The sequence below is a fragment of the Lingula anatina genome, chromosome 1 (assembly GCF_051362555.1).
Source record: "Lingula anatina isolate TDL-2025a chromosome 1, LinAna3.0, whole genome shotgun sequence".
Taxonomy (NCBI): Eukaryota; Metazoa; Brachiopoda; class Lingulata; order Lingulida; family Lingulidae; genus Lingula; species Lingula anatina.
Window position 1 is genome coordinate 10,452,279 of NC_141767.1, and position 18,733 is coordinate 10,471,011.

Below are 18,733 nucleotides of genomic sequence, written 5' to 3' on the forward strand. Positions count from 1 at the left end.
TCTGTTTCTAAAATGTAAACGGATGGTGAAACAATTGTCCGAATTCGTTAAAATATTCTCTGAACTAAGCAGCAAAAACTTATCACCATTTAAAGTTTTGAGTTTGGAATCTAACAGATGGTGGTTGTTCTTTAAGACGTCATAAATAAGGAATACATGTCGTTTAACATTACGCACTCGTTCGTTACTGGGAAATTGATCATTAAGAAAACTTGGAACTAATAATAAATCCGTTAAACAAATACATTCCTTGGATAATAATTGTGCGCTTTTAATATCGTGGTAACCTAACTGTGCCCTGTGTTCTAAATAAATCTTTAAAAGATTGGCTTGTTTCCTATACTACGGTAGCTTTCCGTACATATCCATTAGGCCTTGGAATCTGTATATTCCATTTTCCGGAGTGTCGGTCTATTCTTCAGTTCTATTTTTTCAAAGGTGTACCTCAGCAATGCAATCGGAAATCGAGAGCCAGCAGAAAACCATTGCCTGTAAGAGATCAATAATTGTTGCTAAACAGGTAATTGGACCGGGCTTATGTTGACATGAAACTGTCCGACCAGAAAACGCTGGTGCGAGTTCGCTAACATTACAGAGTTCATTTGTTTGTTTGTTTTTTATCATATCATTCCGACTGTTTGCCGACTTTGGCGCACATGTCAAAGAGCAACACACAATAGTGAACTAGTAAAAGGTATTATATTCACGTAGTCTTTTTTACTCCGACATGGTGACCTCCGGTTGGCAAGGTAACTGTATACAACAATTCAGCCTTTACCCGGATCTTTTTCCGGCCTATTTGTAGAATAGGGTCCACTGGGATAGACGTCTGTCGAGAATTATTCTTGGATCCACACTTGAACGCGTTGGTTACAACACTTGAAGACAAAGATATACAGCGCTTATATTTCAGATAAAGGGATGATTAATAAGAGATGAAGACAGCGGTGGATGGTGTAGCGGCGTCAAAACGACAAACAAGAACAAAATGATGATGGCAAATAGCCGAGAGACTACTGATGTTGGAGGAAGCGGTCTCGGTGATAGGACACGAGTAGCGTGGATTAAAGAGACGGTATGTAAAGAGGGGAGGAGACCGTTCGTTGTGACATAAGAATGAGGGCTTTAATCAAAAGCAGAGAGAGAGAGAGAGAGTACAGAAACAGCTGACACCCATAACTAACGTTAATGCGTGTTAACAAAATTGTGTTTTTTCTATACGTTCTTCTTTGGGTGCAATAAAAAGACCAAAGATTAAGACATTGTATTCTACGTTAAGTAACGGTTTCAAATTTTTCAGTATACATTAGATAATTTTTGTCCATAAGGAGTGGTTGAGACATTTTTTGTTTGCCATGCACGGGTATAGTCCATGATATACCGTGCATTCTCATTCATTGGGGACATGTTAATGCCATATTGAGTTACTTGGTTAGAGTTTTATAAGTACCCATGGGCTATCAATCCTTTATTTAATCAGTCGAATTTGAAGTCTCCCCATTGATAAGATGGCCTTGTGTTATGGCAACGCCGCACCTGTCGCCTTTTTTGATGAACTGGTGTATCAAACGAGGTCGTTTACAAATGTAGGTAGTCATCTCTATATGTTGTACAAGTTAGCTAATTGCACGTAGTTAAATCGATTTTATTAGTTTATGCAGGTGTGCCATCTTATCATCCCCTTTATTTCAACTTATTGTGGAACGATCCTTTTATGATCTAAAAAAATGAACAAGAATTTTCCAATGTTTTTAATGAATGCCTGACACATACAAAGTACGTAAAGACCCGACTTAACTCTAAAACATTCGTTTTGGCTTTTCAAACCTAAATATACTGTACGTGCATCATGTTTGCATTAGCTTGGCATCATTTGGCGTCTTAGGAGATCTTAGAGTTTATACTTGAACTAATAACCATCTCTTGGTTACAATGGTATACAGGGTGCTATGACCCACTCACACGATCTCACGTCTTAGCTGCAAAGCTATGGATTAGTTTTGATACATTTGAATTACCAGCAGAAGGCCTATACTGTTGTGTTCTCCCCCTCCTAACTCTCCCAACTCTCTCTCTCTCTCTCTCTGTTGTAGATTATATCATTGCACGTTTACTGTTTAGTAACATTAGAAGCTGTACATTTAATACCGCAATCATTACGCTATTGATTATAAATCTGTTGGAATGCCTCACTTCAATGACTTTTCACAATTGAACCCCTCACAGATACCACATGCTAGTAACATAACTAAGATCTTAAGGGACATGGACCTTTTGAAAGCTTTTTTTACTTTATATAGAAATTCGTAGAGCATTGAAAGATTATACTGTAAACGAAAATAAAAAAAATAGCTATTGCTATGTGAAGTTTTGAAGAATTCATGACAATTTCGGTACACGAAAAATTGATAAATGGAAACCCACAAGAAGCAAAATCTAAGCACGAGTTCATGCCTTCTTGAAGTCCCGATCTGCCCTCCCTGATCCAATGCCACCCACTTTAAATCCCAAGTCTTTTGAATATTTGAGATTTTGACTTTTTGCAATGTGCCTTTTTCAAATTCACTGTCTAGTTGGAAAACATCGTTTTTTATTTACTAAAAGTAAAGTGTATTGAAGCATGCAACAGAGTATGGCATTCGGTTTATAAGTGAGCATAATCAGTAGGCCTACAGGTCTTAAAAGACAAATTCCGTACGTCAGTAATTTTGACCTTTGAGTATAACTAAGACTGCTTATTTGATGGTGTCATTTAACATTTTAGCACATTTCGCCCGTAGAACTAGGGCGTAAAGTTTTCGAAGATATTTTTATCAACATTATCATAAACAAATGTTGCACGTGCTGGTACTGGCCTACGTCTTGCCGCAGATATTTCCTTTTGCCTTTTTCAAGTATTTATTTCTGCTAGCCTTTTCCTAGTTGATCACATTTCCAATTGAACCCTTTTTTGGGAGGTGGGGGGGGGGGTGTTTATTTTTGTCCTGTGATGGTTTAGATCTTGATAAATGTATTCAATTTTTCATAAACTTAATTTATCCCTAATACGACAATACAGCTTAGGTATGGTTTGAGCTAACGCCGCATGTTTTTTCGCCTTCTTTATTCTTATAAGATGAATACAGCGGTAAACAATATAAATATTTGTAATCAAACATGTGAATATTTACCTTAAATTCACAGTGATCAACACATCTAAGTAATCTATTGGACCCATATGAGAGAACTCATAAGTTCTCCAGAGCCGAAAGCCTATTGAACGTCGCGTACTATTAACATTTTGAAAGTGAACGACAAGATTTCGTGCATGACGAACATCCAATGGCTCAGAACTTGTTTGAAGAAATTCTGAAAGTATACGCTGAGTACATCTTATTGCGATACTATGTCTATAGACAATTGTAAAATCATGGGAACCTTGACGAGGTTCCTCATTGATCGAACAAGTTATCTACATTATCGATGTCAGAAAAGTCAATGTAAATGATTCGTACACATGGCTAATTTTTCTGAAGCTTTCCTTTTTCACAAGAGGTATCGGATATGACGATTGCTTTTTATGAATTTATTAAAGGCAAGATTAAACAAAGACAAGAAGTTTATACAGAGGCAAGGGAGAGTAATTTATCTGGTGCGACATTGTTGTTAGTGATGAGAAGTGTTTGGCATTGCGTTATCGAGTCACTATTGCCTCAGCAGCGTCGCGCCCAGTGTTTGATGAATTGGGATCACTTTCAATAATGAATTGCTTTTGGATGTTATAGCAATTTTCAAAGTCAAATATACAGAGTAATGTCAGGCTAGTGACTATGTTATGTTGAAATACTGTTTTATTCGCACGATCACATCCCCCCAACTCTTGTCACTGTGACCGGCGTCTCTCCCTCTCTCATTCAGTAGGATGTAATATTTCTAGTTCAGCACTGGTTTATTATCATGAACTGAGAAAGGCTCAACAATCGCAATTCTTGGCCTGTTACAGAATTTTTTCATGAAAGAATAAGATTTGACATTATAAGACTTTGACATAATCTCAGCTACAGGTGCAGCGGCGGGACGTTGTTTCATGTTGTTTTAACATTTGTCAGTGTATACTACGACTTGCGTGTGTGTATCATTGTGGTAGTTTCAACATCATTAGGGTTTAAAATAACAGTGGACATATTTTCATAAAAAGACGGCTAATTTACCTGAATGCGTTCTTAAACCGTGTGACGCGAGCACAACGAGCTTTAACTGTCCTGCATAAACATCGCATGTAAAGGTGACGCAAACAATTATTGTAAACATCGAACTATGAGCGGCCGCGGTGAAGGGTAATATTTACTAATGACTTGTCTAAGTGTTTGTACAGGAGTTCATAATACCGTCAAGCTCACCTCTCAGCCTGCCCATGGTAACAGGGATGCCCTTATACTCACCATGCATGCATCGTGGCGATATGTGGGTACCCGCAGTGGAGATTTTTTACAATACCGCTAACAATAGGCGACACGGAACAAAAACTTGACATTTTTAATTTAACACGTACTGGCCCTTCTTAACGACCCAAGACAAGAATGGATTATAAATCCAGTCAACGTGAAATATTCAATCACACCAAGGCGTGACTGGAATACGCTGATATGTGATATTGAGAAGAGCAGTTATGAAGGAAATATACGGTTAGAAGTTTGACAATGTTGTCCATGAAACAGAAAGCTTACTATATTCCTAGGAGGAAGGTTCAGCCTTTAAAGTTAAAGAGACTGAGTATAAATTATGATGTGACTAATGCGCGTGTTCGGAAATTAATACAGGTAAGCTACGTATTCCAGATTTAATAAAATAACTAGCTGCAATAATATGGATGTGTCATAACTGAAGGATGGCGACGAAAGATTACAATCGGCAAATTAAATGTTGAGTATGGTATTAGACACAAATTTAGACTTGATTTGAGGGACCATTAATTGCTTATTTGATATTGAAAGAGGTAAAAGCACAATTTGTTGGTAACTGAAATAGTTTACAGGCCTTTCATTTTATTTTCATAACACAACAGCCCATAAATAGAAAGGCAAATGGGAGCCTTTTCTCACGAAAGTTTACTGTGATTCCCAGCGCTGCAATCAAAATTTGCGATTTAAAGAAAGCAAGTTTTAATGATTACTTGTAGACTTGTAACACACAAGCAAATTCAGAAATTTACTGTTATCGACGGATCAAGTAACTCCATTAATTACATATTGAAAGAGATCGCCTCTCGCCTTGGACAATGTCCCTTTTGTCCCTGCTATCGAATCGAAAGCCCCTTGATAAACACAACGCTTGTTGGTAAGATATCGCTTTCTACCGCGCTTGGTTATGTGTAAATATTGGACCCGATGGGCTCAGTTTATCGGTCATTTGATAATCATATTGCTAAAGTAAACACAAAATTAGGGGATAGTGTTAAACAAGTCACCTAACAACTGACACAGTGAAGAAAAAACAGGTTAAATTATTGTTGGCTCCATAAAATGGAAATATCTGGAGATAGAGATAGATGGCTGCACGATTAAATACGGTAAGATGTAAATTTTTAATTGGTTTGATACTCTCTTTATTCATTTCTTTGCATCAGCAAATGGTACTGGCAAAATATTTGCCATACTCTTTATATTCGTTCATATTTTTCATCTATATGAGAAAATGTAGTCAACATGTAGAAAAATGAAATTGACAAGAAATGCACTAATTTCATCTGGACTGCAAACGATTAGATCTCTATATTTGTAATATATTCGTATTTATCAAAGTGAAAATAGCTTTATCCATTATTTCTTTGCTTAAAGTAAAGATTATACTTTAAGTTAAGGAGAGTCATTCAAAAATACATTAGGTTTAGACGTTGGTGCCACTACAATTAAATTAACATACCTTGGCTCGATTTTGTCATCTGAAATGTCACAATGTACAAAGACACAGACCAATAAATCATACAAATGCAATGCTGATCTTGACATTTTATCGCATTGTTTTTCCTTTCTGCATTTTCTTTCGAAACGATTTGAAATCAACCTCTCTCGATTTTTTTACTTATTGCTGTCACGAGTAGAACACAAGAGATTAATATGAAATAATTTCCCCCGCCCCCTTTGCTATTCTTCGCAAAACATTAGGCCAGTTTTTACGTGAATATAAAGTTTGTACATGTATATATTTGGGTTATCATATGTTCCAAGTAGGGGGTCCTGTATAAACACTGGGCTGCAATTTAAGAACATAATATAAGGAAAATGAGACTGCCAAATAACTAGGGTTTGGTAATTCGAGGCGCTCTGTCAAAGTATTAGGTTGTGGTAATTTTAGTCGTTGTTCTAAGAACGTTAAGTAAGAAAAATACGTTTTACACGTTCTACAACACGTACGAACAAAATTTAAAATACGAAATACACGTAGGGCAGAGGTGCTGATTTAAAGCACTTCGTGGTAAACCAAAGGTAGATCGGAGTAAATTAGTGCGAATTGCCCCGAACATTGCATCATTTGAAACTTTTGCAACACCAGATATCCCAATATTGACGATTAAATCCACTTCTGATAAGGTCTGTCCGATAATCCCGTAAGGTCTCCACAGAATTTAAAAGCAAATAACGCATTCTTAAGTTCATAAACTTTGCCTTTGCCAAATATGTACACACTTCGTACGCAAATATGACTAAAAGCAATACTACACCAACTAAGTGGCAAAAACTTTTATCAAACAGTTACTGAATGTTTCTGAAATTATGTTTATTTGCACACACATTTTATTTGACATTGTTGTTAGGTAAGACAGAAAGACCCAAGGACTTATCATATGACAGAACATGCTGCTCTTAATTGGACATACGCCAGATTACATTTTTTTGCACCTGGGGCATTTATATATATAAAGCTCATTTGAAAACATCCGTTTGCCAATCAAACTTTTCCTAAGATGTATTGGCCTTACTTGGGGGCATGGGTTTAGGGGAAAGCAGAGTTGCTGTTGTCGTTGCTCGATAAACCATGTTTAGAATAAGTGGTTCGGTTTAGTCCATTAGAATTCTGTTTAAGAAATATTTGTTCCATATGTCAATTTGTTATATGAAACTAAAAGTTGGTTTAGTCAATACCTTTGTCTCGTCCCCCTGTTTATCACAACCGTAGGACATTGTGGTCTATTTGTACTCATACTGTTTGCCCCTGTTACGTTACTAAACGACAGAACTACAGTAACCATGGCCTGAATATACTAATCTCAGGGACGACATTTCTCCAGAAGGCAAATAGATCGTGATATAACTAGCTTTTCTTGGTTTTAGGGAGCAGAGGAAGGTCGAAGACGTCTCCCTCCATTTGTGGCAATGTCACGCGAATCTACCCTCTTGTCTGACAGAAGGCTGCCGTCTGTGCATTTCAACCGAGATAACGCCCATGCTTACCAGGGACCTTCTGAGGAGGCGAGTTATGATTTATAGTATAATTAACCTGTTGATGAAATCCCTAATTGGATTTTTGAAATTAGGTTAAAATTGAGAATTTGGTTCATAGTGTTCCTATTTTAATGGACTCTTTCTCGAGTGCGATATGTGTTAGTTGCTGCAAAAGTAATTTATTTGAACAAAGGGAAAATACCACCTAATTTTCAATCATTGTAATGGCATAGTTGCGTGAAAAGTACGCTTTTTTATCTCAGGCGAATATAGCTTATTCTGGTGTTTTCTTTTTTTCAGTTGGAAACAAGCCATTGGCACGTGAACCATCGTCCGATCAAAAAACAGACTGATGTAAAAATAGTGAATCACCTCAGGGTAAGAGAAGCAATAACGGTTTAGCAATAAAGGTTCTGAATATAAAGATAACTTGTACAGTGCATATAAAAGAAACCTGATTTGTATGCCGAAAAATGTAAATGGACATATCTAATTTTAGAAGCGATTTAGAGAGAGGAGTGATGACTATTAAGACAAAAGGGCAAAGGAGTAGTTAACGTATTGATATCAGCATCTCTATTCAATAATCATACAACTGCCAACTCTATCTTGATAAAGATATGAAAACAAAACGATATTTTGTTTTATTTATTTTTGATCAGTTTGTTTATCAGTAATGTTGCGTTTTATAGAAAAGCTTAAATCGGCGCATAGAGAGAAGGTACAATAAGATTTATGAAGATGAACAGAGGGAAAACCTCCGCAAACAGGCAGAAGAGAGAAGGAGATTGCAACAGCAGAAAAAGAAGAAAACGGTGAGTTATCTTTGAAGCAGCACCATAATCTAGATATGTTAATGGTGGAACAGTGTGTGTGTGTGTGTGTGTGTGTGTGTGTGTGTGTTAAGCCCTCGAGTGACCTTCGTGAAAGATATAAATTGACTGAATTATGAATTAAAACTTATGTTAGTTAAAAAAAAAAAACAAAAAAAAAAAAAAACGTAGGAACGTGTGATCTGTCACGAACGTGCAAAACGTATAAATACCGAACGTTTAAAAACAAGGAATGCAAAGGAGAAAGATAATTATCAAAATCGCAAGAAAATTCGTTTCAATTGAAATTTACTAACTTACCTATGTAAATTCATCAGAAATTACTAGTGATTCATCCACTTTAACTCAACAAATAGATATGGAATACCGTGAAATTGGCTACACATATGTAAATGCTAATGATATTTCATTTTAGGAACAATCTGAACATATAGACATTTTTCAAAAATACTCTGAATTCGGTGAAAAAATCAATGGATCCGCAGATCACAAACGGTCCCATTCTTCTAACAGTAGACTAGGACGGCCGTCCAGTTTTTCACCCAAACAGGTGCCTGCCAGCAAAACAAGTGCTGGGAGGAGTAGATCCATGTCTCCTCGCAAACAACCATCATCAAACACAACGGTACAAATGGCGCCTGCAGCAGTGCCAGACGACAGCAAATCGCAAGTTAAACTTGAACATTTGGATGGAGTGAGGACATCTAGTGGAAAGAAAGCTGCAGAAACGTCAGAAATATTAGATATAATTGATAAACAAACTTCACCTGAGGACGTACCAACAGGGGGGATGTTGCAGAAAACGCCTCTTCCGGGGATAGGGGACTCCACCAGCAACAGCCAGGGTGGTGAAGGTGCGGTGACAGCCGACGACCAAAACAATTTACAAAGTACCCCTCAGAACAACGATGATAAATCTGAGCTGATAAACGATTCAAATAAAGAAAAGGAAAATACCCTCAGTATTGGTCCAGAGCGGGAACACAGTGTTTTTACATTGACTCGAACAAAAAACAACTCCCCAACTGAGTTAGAGGACCAAAATGCTGATAGTTCTAACTTCAGAAAGCTTGTTGTTAGCCCAGTGCCAACCCCGTCCATTTTAAGACCAATGACTAGGGAGAAGATCAGGGTGGACATGGAGGACCGCATTGACAGGATTCTCCAGGGACGACTAGATGTATTGGTGCCTCCAGACCACAGGATTATCAAAATATACATTAGTTCAGAGTTCACAGGTAGGGGTCATGTATTACTCGAAATACAATGAAATAACCTTTTTGATAACAATATTCATAATAAAATTCATAGAATGAAGTAAGGTATTCGGATAGTTCAACCAGAGTTCCGTCCTTAATTCATTTCGATAAAATGAAGTCATTGGACAATTGTCTCGGAGAAAGAGACCGTGTTTTATTTTCAGTTTTATTAATTTGATTTTTCTCTAAGATGTTGTGAATAATGTCACTCGATTAAGACGGATTACAATAATTCTTCGTGTTATTATTATGCAACAATATTTAAACAGCAAATCAAATTATAACAATTTGCTGTTTCCTATTTAGACACAGAGGCTGAGCGATCAGCACTAATAGAGAAGGTTTACCCAAAGCTAAGGCAATACAGCAGAGAGCACGGTGTAGAACTTCGTGTATTCGACCTGCATTGGGGACTCCGAGACACCGTCATAGACGACCATTCTCTACCGGAGATATTTCTCAAAACATTGGAATCTTGTCAAGAGCAGAACCATGGAATCACATTTGTGGTAAGGCGAATGATTAATTTGTAAATACACATTTTAAATTAAATAAATATTCATATTCATTGGGGCCTATAGGCTTATCTATTGCAAATATTTTTCAGATATCTTTGCGTTTTAACATATTCAAAATAGATTATTTAGACAAAGATGGTCATACGCCACCTGGTGGACAGTGCTGCCTTTGTATGCCCCCAAAACAGCAGTAAGCCAAGCTATTTCGACTGACATCTTTTTCTCCTTTTCAGTCATTTCTGTGCCAGAAATATGGACTTCCTATTCTACCATTGGTCATACCAGCCGACGAATTTAACGCTATTTTAGAAGCTGCAGAGCGGGATAAACAAATGAGAGATGCCATAGCACAAGCGAAACAGAGGGCTCTTAAAGAGGCAAGAGAAGCGGCTGAGAGAATTCAAGAAGAAGAAGAAAACGAAGAAGAGGTCGAGGGTAATGATGACGAAAGAACTTCTCCACAAAACCTCACTACAGAAAAAAAATCTATCAATCAAAAGAAACGCGAGGCAGATTCTGGGGTATCTGTAGCGAGTGACAAAACAACGGACAATGAACAGTCTTCATCCAACAAGATAAAAATTACCAAAGGTGCTGATGAAAATGCTGCTAAACCAAATAATCCAAATGAAAGTAAACAGAGTCCAAGGAAAGGGAAGCCGTCCAATTCAGTCCAAAAGCAACACAATAATGGAAAAGTCAGCCAGTCCTCGAAGGAAGGTAAACTTGACTCTATGGAACAGGAACCCCCAGCAAGGGCAATGCAAAGGAGAGACACCATCTTAATTCACAATGCTCTCAGAGAAGCGGAATCAGACCCAAATCTGGATCCAAGTCTGCTGAAAAACTGGTATAAATACGATACTAACTCTAGTCCACCCATGTACGTGCTGCAGTCTATCAGGTAAGTGGCTATCGTCGTTTCAGATCTAGATTTGCTGTTGTCTTAAATAACTCTAAATCCCCATATTACAGAAATTTATTACATTTTACATAGAAGTTATTTTCTGAAGTGGAAACCAAAATGAAATATTATGTTATTCGCAGTTCTGACTGTTGTCGTCAGTTTCTATTTTCAAATGCTCATTCAATACAAGGAAACACACTTTGCATAAAATAGCGCCGTTTAAGTGAAATTCAAGCTTTGGTTTGGTATCAATAATAAGACAACATTTACTTAATATCAATATAAAAGCTGTCTGTATGACGCATTTCCCCCTTAATTTCACAGTTCCCATGATGAAGATATTAACAAAACGGATGCGTTCAAGCGAAAGCAGGCCAAGGCTAAGTGGCTGACTACGTGCAGACGCATTCAAATAATGCTTCAGAAGTATTCATCGGACATTTTCGGCGATGAAAGCTCTTCTCGCAGGTTCTTCATGTCCAGTAAGTTTAATTTCTTTTCATGTTCTTATTTATATTTCTTCATCAATGCAGCAGACCTGGTTGAAGGATACAAGTAACGATATGTACATACATATAGTTGCGGGCTGGAGTCTTCAAAGGCATAGCCATATACATCACAGAACTTCCAAGTCAACAGACAATGTAGAATTATAGTTTTTTTATTTATAAATGTAAACTATTTCCTTTTACTTCAGTCCAAGATCTGGAACTTGACCAAGCTCTTCTTGGTACTGAAGAACCGGAGCGCCAATGTGTTTGGTTCCACAGAACGCTAAATGGCCTAGAGCACAATCTTGAGGATGACAATGCTAAGAAATATATAGATCTCCACCCGTTCAAGGCAGAAATAGATTCTTCATTGCAAGAGAAATTAAAGAACATTGTCCACAATCGTCTCAAGGCAGAGGTAAGTTAAAAGTGACATGTGAACATCACAGTTTCTGAATCGTTTCCTACGTCCTTAGAGTAATATAGGAACCATGGCTATCCATTTTAATTGGATTTCTGTGATTTCTGTACTTATTCGTGAGAATTATAGTGTCATCTGTAAAACCTTTCTAAAATATCGATAGAACATGTATATTTCATTAAATAAAGTTTCGTTCCTTTTAGTTGCCACAATCAAGCATACACAAGTACAAGATACAGTGGACTCGTAACGGGGTTGATCCGAATATACGCAGCCACGCCGTGTATATTGACAAAATGTGTCAGGACTTCGAGAAAACGATAAAACAAGGACTGGAGGATTACTTTGAGGACTGCCAATACTGGCACGAATCGCAACGGCGAATTTTGTACGATGAAGTCTCTGAGCATGTCAAGTTCTGTCAAGCTAGGTAGGATTTATTTATCAAAATATTATTGAAGAAGAGTGGTTCATCACAAAGTTAAATTAATATATGTATCAAAACCGCGCCTCAAAAGTGTGTGTCACTGAAAAAAAAAAAACAATTGTGTTCAAAATATGTTTTTATTGAATAATAACAATAACACGCATTTATACTGCGTAATAATGTATCAACGGTATTTATAAGTCCTATTGTGTTTTTAAAAAAATTAAAAAAGCTTATATTCATTATCTTCAGGGCGCATAATTTCCATGGCAGAAAAGACCACTTGTCTATGATCAAAAGTTACATCCGTTCAACATCGTCAGTGCCTTTGCTCATCTACGGCAGTGCCGGGTGCGGGAAGACTTCTCTTATAGCCAAGGCCGCAAGGGAGTGTCACAAGTGGTTTCACGAGTAGGTTCCTAGTTCAGATGTAACGTTAACTGTATGCTTGCATATGGTGCATTAAGAATAAACATGCTAAAATTCGAGTTACTTTGAAAATGTACCGCGAACATGATTGAGTCCTCATAAATATGTTAACTAAGTAAAGCATAGGTCAAACTATTGAATAGCTCAAATTTCATGCCTGTTGATTTGATAGTTTTGTGTCTGTGTAATATTCTTCTTCATTCTTATCGCTGTTTTAGGTCTGTTGGAGAAGAAGTCGCAGTGGTTGCCAGGTTTATCGGTGTTACAGGTCTTTCCAGGAGCATCCGTCTTCTGTTACAAGGCATCTGTCGCCAGTTGTGTGAGATTTATCACAATGACCCCGATGAGGTGCCAGAGGTGAGAATGAAGCGAACTGTTAAAATTTGTAAAACGTTTCTTTCAAGTCCACATCCATATTAGTACATGTACAACAGTTACTTCGTAATTCGTGCGTGCGTGCGTGTGTGTGTGTGTGTTCTTCAGACATATATGTAAACATAAATATTCGTTTATTTTCCTTTTAGGACTATAAAGGTACAGTCAATGACTTTGGCCATCGACTGTCATACGCCACAGAAAACAAACCCCTGGTGATATTCATTGATTGTCTTGACCAGCTTACTGGTAAGAAACTGGTGCTTGACTGTGAATTTAGCTGCTGTAAAGCTGTGCAACTCGACATTCATAATTTTCCGACTACTTTTATAGGTTGCTACTTTTAACCTCAAGCTGAGAGCTCTTTTTGTGGTGTAATGATCATTAAGAAAATCACCATTAAGGCCTACTCATTATATATTGTGCAAGGCCCTTTTTGTTGGTTTGATTATACATACTGCTGACGTTTACATCTTTCATATTTTTTCATTGCAGACGAAAACTCTGCTCGAAAACTAGCATGGCTTCCAAAAGAGCTTCCACCAAATGTTCACATGGTTGTCTCCACTCTCCCAAACGAAAGTTATGGCTGCAAGAATGCATTTACAAACAATTATCCTAACAGCAAGGATAATATCATAGAGATAACCGAGCTTCCAGTTACTGATGCTGAAGTCATTTTAAAGCATTGGTTAAACCAGTCCAACAGAACTCTCACACAGGAACAACTGGACTTACTCCTAGACAGCTACTGCGCCTGCCCAGTTCCACTGTATCTTTACGTCGCTTTCAAGGAGGCCTTACGGTGGCAGTCGTACACCCCCATTGCCAACTGCAAGCTGGGAAAACAAGTCAAAAATCTTGCTGTCATTTTGTTTGGAAGGCTGGAAAAAGAGCACGGTGAGCCGCTGGTACGACGCGCACTGGGATATATCACAGCGGCAAAGAATGGCGTCACCCATTGTGAGATGGAAGATTTGCTTTCCCTCGACGAAGCCGTTATGGATGATGTGACAGCCCACTATTCACTTCAGCTGCGAAGGTTCCCGCCCATTCTGTGGGCACGCCTTCGAAATAGCCTCGGTAGTTACCTTAGCGAGTCAAGTGCAGATGGCAGCCGGACTCTAGTTTGGTTTAACGTGCAGTTTCGTGAGGCAGCGACAGAACGTTACTTAAATGCACGAGATAAAGCTCCCTCTTATCACAAAGCCTTGGCTGAGTATTTCTCCGGAAAGTGGGCTTCCGTGCCTAAACCACATGGGTCAAACAAAATTGGTGCTTTAAGATGGGTAGCAGATCAACCTCTAAAGTTCCAACGTGTCCAAAGCGAAAGTTCAGAGCCACCTTTGTATAACACCAGGAAACTGAACGAGCTACCACACCACTTCCTTCAGTCACAGCAGTTTGACACCCTGAAGTCCGAGTGCCTGTGTAATTTTGAATGGGTATCGGCCAAGTTGTTGGCGACATCATTTCGAGCAGTACTTGATGACTTTCATTCCGCCCTTGAAGTAGAGCCAAAAGATAAAGACATTAAGTTGCTCACTGATACTTTCCAGCTTTCGGGGAAAGTTTTGTCCGCAAATCCTATTCAGCTGGCCTCACAGATGGTCGGTCGCCTTCACAATCTCATAGCCGCGGACGTGCCTATGGCTCCACAAGACCCCGTCAAATACCCTTACATTCGAGGGTTTTTACGAGACGCTCGTAACTCCTCTGTCCCAAGTCTCATACCATCGGCCACGTGCCTGACTCCCCCTGGCGGAATGCTGTTTGATATTCTCTCCGGGCATACTGAACCGATCACAGCCGTTACGACCACTACTGACGGTATGAGGGCAGTGACTACGTCCAAAGACAACACCATGAAGTTGTGGGATCTTCGCACAGGGCGAGTGACAAAAACTATCGATGGCGTCGGAAAGGAAACGGTCTACATTAGACTTGGCAATTCAAACCGATTGGCCATCTCGTCTGAGCTCCGGTGCATTCGCATCTATGATCTGAATACAAGTTTGTGTCAGACTACAATAAATGGACACGAAGACATTGCCATAATTGCAACAGTAGGAAATGGGGTACTACTAGTGGCCTTCTTTGACGGTGCTAACAAAATGCGATCTTGGGACCTCCAGAACAACTTTCAGTTGATTCAAGATGTGGCAATAGAGGGGACTGCGCTTCACAAAGACCGATCAGTGGTCGTTGCCAGCAATCCATTCTCTGACAAGGTACTGTATGCCCACCGTGGCAGACGATCAGCCAAGGTTGTGAACGCTCGGACGGGCGCGCACGTGCATACACTGAAGTGTCAGGCCAGTGACTCGGCGTCCATTCAAGCGGTTGCCGTCACAGGGGAGTACTATGTGGTAGCCACACGCAACCAGTATATGAAATTACACGAAATCCATTACATGGAACTGTTTGACACAAACAACGGCAAATACATCAGGGCAGTGCGCGGCTGCACGCTTGATTTCGTTGAGGAATTGTATGTTAATCAGATGGGGTCCCATACATTCTCTATATGCAGATCTGAAGCCAATAACACTTCTAACATCGCAGTGTGGAATTTGGAAACTGAAGACCATAAACATCTGGCACATCACGCTGGGGCTTCTACGATAGGCGCATGCTGTGACTTTCGATTCTGCTTGACTTCTGCGGCAAACGACAACGCCATGCGAATTTGGAACCTTAGTCTGACCATAAACAAACAAGCCCCGAAACTTAAAAGAATTGATGGAATAGGGGAGCTAGTTCCAATGCAAGATCATCCACGTTACGTTGTCGCCAAAGCGCTGAATAACGGTCCAGTCACAGTATGGAACGTGGCCAAAGGGAAGAGCAAAGGAACGGCCGTGAGAATCGAGCGCGGACTGTCAGAAAGTAGCGACATCATGCTTCTCCGCAATACACGAGTTTGTATTCTCACTGATCTAGTTGTATCTGCTGAAACGGGCAGCGAAGTCTACCGGACAGTTCTCATATACGATCTTAGAACAAAGAAATATGTGAACAAAGTGCATTCCTTTATGCCGCCTTTCCCTGCCCATGAATATTTACTCATGAACGACAACCTTTTGCTTAGTCCGTCGGACAACCGGTCCCACTTCGTCGTGTGGAGTTTAGAGCATGGAAAACCAGAGTTTAGAATAAAGCCAAATTTCAAGGACAGAACAAAACTGGACATGAGTTTCTCAAAGCAAGAGTTTGTATCAAAACGAAAGCGAAACACAACTGCAAAAATGACACCTTGGGAACGGCGTTCAGAGAGCCCTACCTCCAGACGCAAACGTAGAGAAAAAGAGGTTGAAGAAGAACGACGACAGCATGAGGGACTTTTACGCGAGAAGGAAAATAGCATTGAGCAATTCGTTATCAGTGGCAACCAAAAGATAATTGTCGCGTCTTTCTACGCCCACCATCTTTGTGTGTTTGACATCGAGCAGAGAGCGCATATTCAAACACTGGAGAACGAAAACTCAATGCTGCTTTTGCACACCGCGGCCATTTCTTACGATGGAAGTCATCTTGTCCATGCCAATTATGACGAAGAAAAGAAAACCAGCTACGTAACACTGTGGGACTGTATGTCTGGTCACGTACGAAAAAGATTGAAGAATGAGAGAAACGTGTGCGCCATAGCCATATCTGACGCAGCAGATCGTGTGGTATTCGCGAAAACAACAGGTGAACTCCGAATCTGGGATCCATTGGAACACAACATACGCAGAGTTAAAGGGTACCCTGGGCTACAATTTACAGTGAACACGAAGATCCTTCTGTTGGAAAGAGGCGCGAGAGCCGTTGTGCACGCACGAGATATTTCTGTGTGGGACCTCAACAAAGGGAGCATGTTGGCGGTTTTCACTCCAGATAAAGCAATCACTTGCGTCAACGTAGCAATGGACGATAAACTGATTGTCTTCGGTGTCCGTGATTCCACAGACGTCGTGATACTGAAACTGATGTCGAAGGACATTCAGGAAGTTGAGCACACAGGAGAGAACATATTTGACGAGGGATCTAGCAGTAGTTCAGAAGATGACGAGGATGATGATGAGGAAAATGCTAGTCGTAAAAGTTGAAAGAAAAAAAAAGGTTCACTAGCTTGGTAATGAATTAGATTGTAATTGTTTAGTAAGAAACTAATATTTTTTATACTTACTGATACGTGTTTGTAAAATGAAGCGCAATCTGTAAGTATCAAAAAGGATTAGATTGTAAAAGACCATTTGTAACCTAGCTACCAATACTACCGGTAGTGGCAAAAATTACAAATGTTATTGTTAGACAAAGTTGGGCTACTTGAAAAATTAACTCTATATCAGTAGCTAAAGTGATATTGTTCTCTACAGTTAAATGTGATATTGGAAAGGGTATAACAACCATCGTTTGAGACATACAGTAAATATCTCTATGTGCAATGTGATATCCATGCTACATTTGCTCAACGAGCTTTATGGACACTGACTAAACCTTGAGGAACACATGGTCTTACGTTTGATGTTGAAAACGATATATTTTCAAAGTTAACCAGTTTTGAATGATTCCATTCACAGAAATAAATTTATATTTTTCAAAATAAATATTGCTTTATTTCATTCAATATTTTGTCAATAACAATATTTGTAAAAAAATAACTTAATATTTGTGATCCAAACCAAATAATGTTTAAATAAAATAGAAGAGAATAAAGAATAATCAATTAAACCATTAATTCAATCTTGACAAGTATTTGGTATTATAATCATTCATTTAAATAGCAAAAATGACTATATACATTTGTAAAATCGGAGCTTTTTCAGGGTTTTTGAATGACCAGTTTCCACTAGTTACAGCCAAAAAAAAAAATTTTATTATTCCATCAAGCACAACCCCAAAACGTTTTAATTCTAATTCAGTGTGTGTAAAATATACTGAAATTAAAAAAAAAACCAAATTAATCCAAAACATGTCTGTACACAATGTCTCAAATAAAAACATTATAGATAATATACAACTGTAGAGTATGAAAAAAAATTTTTTACTGCTTTTATATGAGAAGCAAAGGTCTATCATAGTTGGTCTGTACATTGTTCATCAATTCCTGTTCACCTTGATTATCATAGTTATGCCATTTTTTCTTTAAATCATCAAAGTTTGATATGAGATAATATACCATAAATGATAATTGTAGAATATTCTGTAATCATGTTCTTGGTTTTTTAAGCAGCTACTCTTTTTTTTTTAAATCAAAAATTCTTTGGTTCAAACAGATAAGGACGGCAATGAAAATATCAAAAAGATTTTTTCAAAAACACAAATATCCAATGAGTACATATATCCTTAGATTAACACTCTAGATCTAGTTGAAAAAAAACATAACAGATATAAAAGTCATTCTCTGGCCACAAGAAAATAACCCTGCCTTAAAAAGAGTTGTAAGAAAGACATGAAGATATGTAAAATATAACAAGTTGATTGTATGCTGCATAAAATATTGAATAATATTTTCTCATTTTGAACATAAATATCCAATAAATTAAGTTAAAATACCTTAATTTAAAATGAGTGATTTGAATTGTTCTAAACATACATGAAAATATCAATTTTTATGGAAGAAGTTGTTCTGGTTGACCAAGCAACAGCAGTTGTCCCTTCTATTAA

The 18,733-nt window shown here is 38.4% G+C and overlaps 1 protein-coding gene across 2 annotated transcripts; it reads left to right on the forward strand.

Moving 5' to 3' along the window:
- Positions 1–613: 613 nt before the first annotated feature.
- On the forward strand, positions 614–17,644 carry LOC106180985 (uncharacterized). 2 transcript variants are annotated; one of them, XM_087014197.1, is made up of 14 exons: positions 614–1,075; positions 7,311–7,448; positions 7,722–7,799; positions 8,114–8,236; positions 8,670–9,492; positions 9,820–10,022; positions 10,265–10,935; positions 11,263–11,420; positions 11,636–11,847; positions 12,054–12,280; positions 12,530–12,688; positions 12,925–13,063; positions 13,231–13,330; positions 13,577–17,643. In XM_087014197.1, the coding sequence occupies exons 1-14, from the start codon at positions 989–991 to the stop codon at positions 17,170–17,172; spliced, it is 6,714 nt and encodes a 2,237-aa protein (XP_086870323.1). In that variant the 5' UTR covers positions 614–988; the 3' UTR covers positions 17,173–17,643. The 2 variants fall into 2 exon arrangements, with proteins under 2 accessions (XP_086870323.1, XP_086870315.1); XM_087014189.1 differs by lacking the exon at positions 614–1,075 and adding an exon at positions 4,176–4,799 and having other exon boundaries at positions 13,577–17,644.
- Positions 17,645–18,733: the final 1,089 nt, after the last annotated feature.